The sequence below is a fragment of the Poecilia latipinna genome, unplaced genomic scaffold (assembly GCF_001443285.1).
Source record: "Poecilia latipinna isolate Pla-1442-1.1 unplaced genomic scaffold, P_latipinna-1.0 Scaffold834, whole genome shotgun sequence".
NCBI classification, from domain to species: Eukaryota; Metazoa; Chordata; class Actinopteri; order Cyprinodontiformes; family Poeciliidae; genus Poecilia; species Poecilia latipinna.
In genome coordinates this window covers 238656-250546 of record NW_015113450.1, presented here as the reverse complement: position 1 = coordinate 250546, position 11891 = coordinate 238656, and the positions used below count along the sequence as shown (strand labels likewise).

Sequence of the window (11891 nt, the reverse complement as noted above, 5' to 3'; positions counted from 1 at the left end):
TTTTTCTTAAACTTCAACACCTGTGTTCGGGGTTTTTTTTCCCCCCCCCCCCCCCCCCTTTGTGAGATGCTTTAACATGTTGTTGTGGGATTCACGTTCCGCCTAACATATAATGAGAGACGGATACGATATGTAGTTTGGGAATTGGGAGATGAAGACACAGACAGAGAGAGAGAGAGAGAGAGAGAGAGAGAGAGAGAGAGAGACTGCAAGCAATAGTCAGAAAGTAAAAAAAAAGCAGAATTTTAAAAAAGTAAGTTCATAGCTGAAGCTAAACATAGAGCAAGAGCAAATGGGATATGACAGACGTTACTATCAGCTGGAGCTTTGCCTCAAAAGTACAAGGAAATTCACTTTCTTTCTTTGGCTCTATTTAAAGTGTTCACTCTGTTCTTCACGCACACACCTTACTCGGTGCAAATCTCAGCAGTAGGCAGACCCGCAGACAACCTTTGTGTGTATGAGTGCCAACTATTTCTTTTTGACGAACAGAGGAAAGAGACGCGGGAACAGCCAAGAGGAGATGGATAGTCGAAGGAAAAGACACATTTTGAAGGGAAGATTTGGGTTCAAGTCCCTTTGCTGGCATGACTTCACGCAGCTCAGCTGTACTTGGACATAGTCAGGAATTCCAGGGAGCTCCAGCTATTGTTTTAACTCTTAAAATCTTGCAATGTAAGCTAGGCGTGGAAAAAAGTCAACATCTCAATGTAAAGATTTATATCCAAATGATTCAATTTACTGGTGACACATAAGCACATTTTGCTTACTGTAGAAGATGAGATTATAAAAAATACATTAAATAATAATAATAATAAAAATAATAATAATAATAAAAATAATAATAAAAAATCCTTAGTTAATACTCAATTCTACAATTTCCTAAGTGTCAGGTTGCAACTCTCAAAAAGCCTGTTTAGGAGCTAGAATTGAGTCACATAGTAAAATGTGGGCACTTGCATTTATTTTGTGAAGCAAATGATTATCCATGCATGTTTTTTTTTTATGTGAAAGCCGTATTTGCTTGTTTTGTGCTATACCTTTAAGGGCCGCTGGCCGTGGCCCATCCCAGTAAGGATGGGCCCATTAGGCTGATGAATGGAGGGAAAGCGACAGAAACGGAGGGGGAATGTACATCACAGCAAATAGAAACAACCACTAATATGAACAACTTTAGTGAGGACAAGAAGAACAGGGGAATGAGATAACTTGATTTAAATATCTGAAGTACACAAAAAAGGACACATTAGGGAGTGTAATGAAGTGAAAAAAGATAGACAGTACAAGATTCAGAGAAGGCAGGAAATGGTTATCTCTCCATCTCTTACAATGGGGCTGACTATGGGTCCGTCCGTCCGTCAGTCAGTCAGGAAGACAGGCGCACACACACGCTCTCCTGCTTTCACACGCACTCCTGACTTTGCTGTGTGTGTGTTTACAGATGGCAAACCTTGTGACATCGTTGTGCTGTGTAGTTCTGGCCGCAGTGGTGGTAGCCTACGCTCAGAGACGCAGTCAGCTTGGTGAGTTTGCATTTTATCTTTTTTACAACAGAAATCCACCTTCATATCGAGCCTTAACCTCTTTTATTTTCCTTTTTTTCTAAATGTAAATATGATTTCAAACCAGATTTATTCGACTTGATTTTCCACTTCCTCTTAACTTTGTATACTTTTTTGGACTCTTATCTTTATCCTTTTTTCTGTTTTGTCTCACTGGTGCCTCAGTTTTCTTAATAGTTTCCAGATTTTTCTCATTTTTTTTCCTCTTTGTCTGCAGCTGAAGATTCCAGTGTTTTTTTGTTTGTTTTTTTTTTACATGGTCTTAAAAAAACAAGTATCATGAGCTGAAATAATGGTATCTGGTATACCAAGGTTTTAAGGGGTTAGAATTTGTAAATCACATTCTGTCCATTATATCATTTTTAAATATTTAATCAAAAGTCCTCTTAATGACCTAGAAGAAAAATGCAGTAGTCATCCAACTTTTTCCAAGTTGTGTAAAGCATCATTCCCCGTCCTCCATGTTTTTTTTACACACCTATCACTTGGCTGAAAAGAAGGCTTTTATTAAATAAAGATGAAGGTTTGTTTGGAAATGTTTCTGGTGACAAACACATGGTGGTGTGAAAATCGAAAGGGCCACCACCCATCTATCATATAGAAAGTTTTGGCTCTATGTCGGTAGTTATCCCAACTAATATCAGTTACTAATCGGTGAACCTATGTTAAGCACAAAAAGAAAACTGGACAAATATATTTTCCTTTGTCAGCACTACAAAACTATTACTAAGTTTAGATGTTATGTTGTGCTTGTATCAAAATAAGAATAAAAATAAATCATGTTACAATATCATTATCATTTTACTGAGAATCTCGTACCATCCCTTATGAATGCCATCCATTTTTTCTGCATGCATTTATGTTTGTCATTTTTTCTTGAATTTAGATTTCTAATTTACCTCACTGAGTGATAACTGTACTTGTACTTTGTGACATTCTGCAGCGGTAAGGTGCAATATTTGTTGTCTGCTTTAGATGAGTTGGCATCCATACATTGTTTTGGTCATTCCCAGAATGTTTCAAATCAAAGCTGAAACAAGATATGGTAGCTGCTCCTCTGAGAGCTTGCACAAAATGCACGAGATTAAATCTGGCCAAGCCATTAAAGGGTGTGAGCTTAACACACAAGTCAGTATGTCACTTGACTCTTAGTGAAGATTGGCCTCGACTTAATAACCTATGAGAATGGACTATTTAGGTCAGCTGACCCAAAAAAAGACTCCAAGGATGTCAATAAGTCCACAGTGATGCACGTCACTGTGTCACAAGACTCTCACACGAACACGCAGACACGCAGTATATTTTGTAACAGGAGTAATGAATTTGAGGATTACTGGAAAGCACAGAAAAGTTAGATGTAAGAGAAGTGAAGTAAAAACAGAAACAGGCAGTGTAAGACAGAAAGTCAGCCACAGCAGTAATTAACGCCGGAAGGGAAAGGTTGCTGGGTCACGATCTGAAAGAAACTGAGAGCAATATCAAACATTTGGTTATGTGAGAGAGACAGACATACTCCACTTGTGTTCTTTTTTAGAACCTAGTCACTTTCATGATCAAAATTATTGAGATATCTTTCAACACAAATTCAAAGTATGTTTTGTGCTCTTCTGAAAAAAGAAAAAAAAAAGAAATTAAATCAAAACAGACAAAAGGGTCACATTTGAGGAGCTAAAATATATAAACAGTGCGATGAGTCATAAATAGTTTCAACTTTGGAAAATAAATGTTTGTGTTGTTTTGGCAACTCTTAACTCTGCTGCATAAACTAAGGTATATATGCATAAAAATATACCTTTTTATGGACTAAAACCAAGTTTTGGTATCAAAACTTGCTAAGTTCTCTTCCTTTTCTTGTTAGGATACTACCTAACCCAAAATAAAATCCTTCCTTATTTTAATATAGCCATAGCATTTAGATTAGAGTAATAAATACACTTTTTGTGATTTGCACCATTTATCACATTTCTGATTTCCAAACACTGATTTCTCACCATGTTTGAGTGACATACATCTCCAGGGTTTGTCTCTCTGAAGCCACACAGAAATGCTCACTTAATGCAGTTCATGTGTGCAAACAGCTATTCATTTACATTTTAAGTAAATAGGAAAAAAAACCCTCTATTGGGCTGGGATCCATCTGTTAGAAACTTACAGACTGATAAAGGCACACACTGTTTGCAAATGAAGTTGTGCCTGTGCTATCCAGAGGGTAATGGGTCCATTTGAGACTTCTGGATTATTGACAGCCATAAATCATAGAAGAAAGAATGAGATCCTGTGAAACAATTTATCTGCAGAAAGAATACATTTAGCAAAATTGGCAAGTTTACATGTGCAATTTTTTTACTGGACCTGATGTTAAAGCAATTTTTAAAAAGTTCAGGACTCCTAATATTTTAGCTGGCATTTAAACTGCAACAAAATGACCATTTCCAGTGTCTAACACCACATGTCAGACACATTAGTTACTGCAGGATGTAGGAATTATTTCCTCACCAGCAAGACTCCTTAAGCGTAAAGCCAAGCGCTCTGGTGTTTAGGTCTGCATACTGAATATCTACTGAGCTCAGTTAAAGATTCATGCTGACAAAAACTTTGGCAAAAGAACATTGGATGGAAATCTGAGCCCCACAAAAGGCAGTCCCTCAATAAAACATCACTTGAAACAACAGAGAAAAATGAAAATAATTGAAAGGCAAAAGCCCACTGAGAGAAAGGGAGGCAGGCTCCAAGGTAAGGCCAATTAAGCTGTGTTGAATATTCCTAGTACAAAAACAGACATTCAGATGCTTTGGAAATGAGAGTTAAATACTAAGTTGGTGGAAAAGACTTAAGATGGATAGTTGTAAGGTAAAATACATAAGAGCTGATAATGTGAAGAAAAAGATACTCATCTAGGAAGAGTAAATTATTCATGATATTTAATCCTTCTCTGAAAATGACAAACTATGATTTATCAAAACAAAATGGGGAAAAAGAACGCATGCAAATGAGTAATAACGTAATCTCTCTCTTATGCACAAAACAAACCTGATGCCAACTTAAAGCAATCATTGTAAACAAGGTCAGAGAAGTCTTAGATCCACACATGGTGCATCGCTGAGCTGAACTTGAACTTTTAGCATCCCAGTTATGATTGAAAGAATGGTATAAATAAATAACCTTACATTCAGAGAAGAAAAACCTTGTTTTTAGTCATTATTATTGACATAAAAGCAGGATGTTTTGCAGGTGGAGCGGTGATTCATAAAAATGGAAGCTTTCTGTAGGCAGGACAGTGTTGCTGATGGGAAATAACTCAGCTTTGCACATCTCAAGGCTTTATTAAATTGAATGAATTTCAGTTTTATTATTTAAATCAATTAATTGACTTAAATTGTGAGTTTGGCTTTCCAGTGTGCATGCAATACATAGATAAATACATAATTTATCTAGCATTTAGCTACGCACACTACATTTCACCAGTGTTACATGGTCTGTTAGCTTGAGTGTGTCCTAGTGAACTCACATACGTGTTAATGTGCACGACAGCACAAGTTACGGCACTCTCCTTTCAAAATAAAAGCGCACCTCCGGTTTGTGTTTGATTCGCACTTTAAACTTCTCTCCGTCGTGCACATTGAAATCCAGTGCAGGCTGGCTTTACTGAATTGATAGATGGGGTTTCCGATGCTGGCTGTCGGCTTCTGTCCAACACTTCTGCGCTAACGATGTCATTTAAAATATTCATTGCCTCTGCGAGTCGCTGCCTCTCAGCTATTTTTCTGTCTGTGAAAACCCGCCTTCTCCTGCCTGGGGTCCAATCAGAAACTGAAATTTTAAGTTAACTTCCGTTACAATCATATCGAGTTTGATAGTATGTGTGAGAGGGTTTGTAAGTTTTGCCCCATGGGGCCTCTCATACTGACACTTGATTCATAACACTAGTGTATCATGTTTTTTATGACGGTGACAAACATGTTACATTTATTCAAACTCATGTTAAACAATATCTCCAAACATATGAAAGCAAAAATTAAACCACCGTGTGTCTGAAAATGAAATGACAATGTTCTGGTCAAACGTGTAGTTTGTTCCAACCAGAATTTTTGTTGGACATCCTCTGGATTTAAAATGCTGCAGTAATGTTTTAACAATGTGTCAACTAAAATGTTTGTACCATTATATTTTGTTTTTCTTTTTAAAATGTCATTTGTTAAAGAGAATGAGCAAACCCTGATAAGGCCCTGAGCCTAATGAAACACATGCATAGAATAAAATGACTGTTGAGTATACTGTTTTTTATACAACTCTTTTTATAATTCATGTCCACATAGTGTTGTTATACTGCTTTAAAAAAAAAAAGAAAATATATTCTACAGCTATTGCCATGCACTTGTAGACTGACTCACATATTGTATATTTTTACATAGTGACTTTACATTTGCATAGCGAATATATTGTGAACAGCACTGTTCTGTTTAGAGACTTGTTATATTCTTGAGTAATATTATACTATTTTTTTATACAACATACAACCTTCATATTATTTGTTCATACTTGTAAATTATTAAAGTTATTTGTTGATATTCTTGTTGGTATTTGTACGTATAAACTGGATATACTTTGACAACTCCCAAAGCACTGATAAGCAGCTTTACTTTAAAATTGGTCAGCTATGAGAAGAAGGGTTGGATGATTGAAGGGCTCATTAAACAGTTGATGCCTGGATGTCTCTGTTTCTTCCAGATTACGTTTTTCTAATAGCGATAGAGTCAATCATATTCTATTTAAAAGTCAGTCTTCACCTGCACTGAGGACCCGAATATTGACACCGGGAGGAAAAACAGTTTTTTTCTTTTTACTCCAGTATGGGATCTTCTGCCTCCTTAATGCAGCTATTTATTTGCTATATATTTCTCTTTCTGTATGCTTTTTTTTGGTTTGTTTTTAAACCTGAGAAATCCCCAGAATGTTTTTTTTAAAGGCATTTAGTATTTCAAGAAGTGGGTACCTCCCCAGTAAATTTTTAAATACTGTGATGAAGCACAACAAGAATACAAATAGCTTAGGGCAGTGGTTGTCTAACTTTTCGTAACTAGCCCCACTTCAGGAAGCTTGGTTGATAATGTTTGGGTTTTATTCCAGTTTCAGTTGTTACCATAAGGCCACTGACCGCCCAGGACGGCATCTTGTGGGGGGCAGAAGGAGGTGAAAATTTCCACCTATAATGACTCTGATGCAATACTCCATTCTCTTTCCCTTTCTTGCACATTGTCTACACTTTTGTCCCCTGGAAATATTTGCTCTGGACTCTCCTTCTCATTGTTTTACCTCTTAATAAAGACATAGTGATATAAAGAAGGTCTGCCACCCATGGTACCATTTACCTTTTCTTCATGTGACTAAAACAGCTGGTGTACTATATTTCTTACCTTTGTTCCAACTCCTAACCTCACATTCTGTCTAATTTCTACCAACAAAAGAGTGAATGGTTAAGAAACGAAAAGCTCAGGCAGTCCAAAGCCAGGGGGACTGAGAGCAAATGAGAGACAGCAGGAAGTAAGAGTTTAACTCCCCAACTAATTCCATGGTATTACGGCTGTCATAGCTGTATTTATTTCTCGAGCATTCAACACACGTTGGTGACTCCTCAACATGCCTGGGCGTTTGCTTTGCTACACAGACCTATTTATCCATTCCTGCGAATGGATTGTGTAAATTGTTTAAACCAAATTAATTCTTGCAATCTTGTAACCGACCTCTATCATGCATGACAGCTGAGTCTAATTTAATTCGTGCTTGGAGGCTCATATAGACAGATGAAATTAGCATTGATACAAACTCTTTGAAAGCAAGATGTCAGACAGAAAACAAACACTGTCATCTATTGTAGAAACATTCCATATATTATTTTGATTAATTTTAGTAGATATAGATTTATGTGCTCAGACATATGACATGCATTATTGCTTGAGTCGTCTGGCGCACAAGATAAGAGATTAATTATTCTGTTGGCTGCTGAATTAACATTCTACATATTTCATTATGTAGAATATTATATATCCTATATAGCACACTTCTATTGTTTTTTTTCTAATTAAGTACTTGCACATTTTGAACTTTGGTGTATCTATTAAAAAAAAAACAAAAAAAAAACTACAAAATCATGGACTTGGAGGACATTGTTGTTAGTGTTTTTTCCCCCAAAACATGCCATAATTTGTGCGTCTCTGCACAAATCACAGCAAAAGACAGTTCCAGACAGCTAAATGTAATCGATTATTCATGAAGGATAACTGCTCTCTGATGTGTCATCAGAGAAAACAGACAGCAGGAAGAAACAAGTAAAGAAGCACAAAAATCATGTGTTTTTGTTTAAGCCATGTAATGTTTGTGCAGTGGGGGAACCTCTATCGTTCTCATTATCCAGAGTAGCACTCAATGCAATCAGTGCTCTCTGTTTGGCAGGCAGCGTGCAATAAATCCAACATGGAGCTCATCCGGTTGATTGACTGACAGCATTGGCAGATGAATTACAGTCTGACTGACTCTGAGACTGGCAGACAGGCTGAGTGAAGTGATACTGATCCTATTTACTTGTGGTTTAGGGATGAAAAAGCACAAGCATGAACCCTTCATAATACATGACGAAATTTACTCCAAATATTTCTAAATTTTAAGAAATTTAAATATATATATATATATACATTTCCTTGAAAACTCTTAATGAATTAGGCCTCCAACTACCAAAAAGTAATCCTTTGATAATATGCATTATGTTTGTCTTGAAGTCGAATTAGCAACTTGAAAGCAAATATGTCAAGTTTCTGGTTCTCTGAATAAAGCGGGGAGCCAGCTGCGGGAGTATGGTAAGCCGTTGCATCATATAATTTTGGGGCATTGCAGTGTCTGATAGTCAAATTAAAGCAAGTAGAAACACCATTAGGAATTCAAAAATTTCAGACACCAGAAGGAGTATAACAAGGTATCATCTGGGGGTGTCACTGCCAGGTAAACTATAAGTGCAGACATATTTTTTTGAAAGAAATCAGACCCATACCTGACTTTATTAGAGCCGCCCTAAATCAAGCTGCTTGCTTTTCTGAGGTTGTGGTTTTGATATGGGTGTTATGAATTGCTGCCTAAGGCAACAAAAAGCAACATTCAAAGCTCAGTGAGCCTCTTTTGCCCCTCTTCTCAGTAGAGCCGTAATATACCTGGCTAGAGGAAAAAACAAACAAACAAACAAAAAAAAAACTTGTTGGGCTTTGTAAACTTGTCTTTATATAAATGTGTTTATTTTAGTATGAAGATTGGTAAGCAAAAAAAATATATATTTTCTCACTATCAAGCTATTTTGATGTGATTGTAATATACAGTGCAAAAGAAAAATGAGGATAAAACAAACTTCCTGGAAATGGATTCCTTATAAACATTTGATTACTATCCAGGAAGAAAATAAAAAACTTATCCACTCTGTCAATTAGTTTCAATTGTCTTCCCTTAAGTGTCGGACATTAGAATTCACTGTGACAGAAAAACGTCAGATAGGAGAAAGAAATGACAAAATGTCTGTAGAATCCAATATTTTTTGTGCGAGTTCTGTAATTTGACCACTACAGATTCAGAATTCCCGACTGCCTGATAAAATCTTTCATGTAATGGACCATTTCCAACCAATTGCAGTGTTTTTCACGAAGATATGGAATCTCCAAATCTCGCTGTCTGAGTGTTTCTGTCTATTTGTGTTACGTCCGGTCTGGTGTGTATCTGTGTCTCTGTTGTTGTGAAACTCTTATCTCATCAATCATTAAGAAGGAATTCCCAGTAAGGCGTCCATCAAGCGTCACTCTCCCCATTTGTTTTTTTTTTTTTTTTTTGTTTTTTTCAACTGGCATCTTCCCGAAAATTTAAAATAATTGATTTACGCAGTATGTTTTCTTTAGATATGTGAAATTTTATATTTAAATATATAGAGCTTCCCAGTTTGCTACTAGAATCATATTCTACTCCTCCATGATGCATTCACAGAGTTGGTGGATGCTAGAAACCTCACACTCCTCCATCCTCCATTTGAGGATGCCCCACTAATGCTCAATATGTCTGGAGACATGCTTGGCCACTCCAGCACCTCTGGATGCTCAAATGCTTCTGTATGTCATAGAACATGTTAGCATTCACTTTTTGGCTCCTCACAGCCAGCCACAATCATGCAGCTCCAAACCATGACACTCCTTCCACACACTTCTTTTTATAGAGGAGATGGATTTTCATCTGGGATGACAGTTGTACTTTCTCCTACACTGTTTCCTGCATGGCAATGAATTTCAGTGTTTTTTTGAAACACACATCATGTGGGTATAAGCAAGAGCAGAAACAGAAGGATTTCTGAAACATAAAGCCATGTTAAGTCTTTGAAATACACATGTCTATTGGACAGTACATGTACTTGCAAAATTTGTGCAGAACTGGATGTTCTGCTTAACTAGCGTTTTGCTTTTCCCCGACCTATTAAAGACTCAGCTAATCATGTGGAAAGAAAATTTGAATGCTTTTGGAATGACCTGGGGGCGGTCAGGAATTAATAAGCCCTGTACATGAGACGGCAAGTAAAGCAGCTAATTTAAATATTTAGTTTATTATTTGGTTATAGTTGTATTAACAGAGTTCAATTTGCTATGAGTATGTAGCAGTGGTGCACATATGTAGCAGAGTATCCATAGGGTTTATATATATATATATATATATATATATATATATATATATATATATAGGGTTATATATTCTGTGTAACACCTGTAGCAGCTTGGTGATGTTAGTGATAAATTCAATTTCTCTGTTAATTTTCAGATAGCAATGATCCTTTTGAAATTAACTTGTCTTTCTTCAGCTATCAGGTTAAAGTTAGTTTTTTTTCTCCAAATTTCACAAACTCACTACTTTATGCTGCTGCTAAGATACTGATTCCTGATATAAACTCTGCAAAATGCCATTCAGATAATCCAAATCGCATTTCTGGCCTCTGTGCAAAGTTGTTGTATTGAAGAATCTATTCAGAAACAGGAATACTTTGTCTTTGGCAACAATGTCTGGTATACATTCAATTCAGTAAATTTGAATATCCTTTCTATGAGGCTCATTTCTAACATTAAAAGTATAAAACATGCTTTCAGCAGGTACTAAGCATGCTTTTCATCAAACCCACATTTCAGTATAATGTTTCTCCGGGCTTGAGCTAATAATTCCAATCTTAAATGCCAAAACATAATGGCATGAAAACATCAGCCTGTGTGGAATGTAATGCATGAAATGCATCCTCCGCGCCTGCAAAAGAAAAGCAAAATAAAATTGCTGTATCGCTTTCATTCACCCTATTCAGCAGCAAATTCAGTTTAAGAAATATTCCTTGATTTCTTACATTGAACCTATCAAAGTATAAAGTGCCATGCTACTCATTATTACCCTTTTGTTCGTCTTCACGTACATGTCCATCTCTTCAAATACACTCAAGATAAAAGCAGAGAACAAGGTCCGAGCAAAACTGTCCTTGACTATTATACCTCACCAGTCAGGCTGCACACACTCACCTCGGCTTGCACAATTTTCAAAGAACAAACTAATACAAGGAGGCTGATGGGTGTGTGTAGTCACAAGTGAGTCATTTGTTGAAGTGAAGTCTAATGAGGCTTACAGTGGGTCACAACCAGTCAGCCTTTGATGACAAGAAAAACCTACTGAATAATGTGACGTGAGGATTGAAGGGTCAGAGAGAGTTTAGCATTTTGAAGTTGACAAAGTGAATTTTGCCTCGGAACATTTTTTTATTTATTTTTTTTTGTGCCATGAAAACACTGAGGATAAGGTTCAGATGGACATACATGTTTCTTGAGGTGTTATGCTAATTAATAAATGAGCAACACCTCATAATCTGATCAGTGATTCTGTAGCGAGACTTTAATGTGGCTAATTTTTGGCTCTTATTGAACATTGATTTTTTGATATGTTACATAGTTTCTAAATCCTCCCTCCCCCACAAAATTGATCACCTTTAGAAATATGTTTACCATGAAAAATTGTAATTTGTTCAGTACTTATTTAACCTGCTGTATAGAATGATAAGTTCTGTTGAGTCATACAAGCCGGCCAGTGCCTTCAGAATTTCATAGAATATTGAATTAAATTTATTTTTTCTGAAGAAATGACAATAATTTGTTATAAAGAGTATGTTGCTCTTTGGCTAAAGCATTTTTATGAAAACAGTCTGAGCACATAGATGTACTTAAGCCATATAGAGCTTTTCTAGTCATCCTGGCCCCTCAAAGCACTTTACACTAATCACATGCACCA

General features: G+C 36.4%; 1 protein-coding gene across 3 annotated transcripts in view; it reads left to right on the top strand.

Moving 5' to 3' along the window:
- cntfr (ciliary neurotrophic factor receptor) overlaps positions 1-11891 on the top strand; it is a 249873-nt gene that overhangs the window by 106221 nt on the left and 131761 nt on the right. For 2 of the 3 annotated variants that reach the window (XM_015047586.1, XM_015047587.1), the window contains exon 3: positions 1442-1523. In XM_015047586.1, the coding sequence (XP_014903072.1) occupies positions 1442-1523 (82 nt within the window). Of the gene's footprint in view, positions 1-1419; positions 1524-11891 lie in introns of those variants that run through there. The other variant, XM_015047588.1, reaches the window with a different exon arrangement.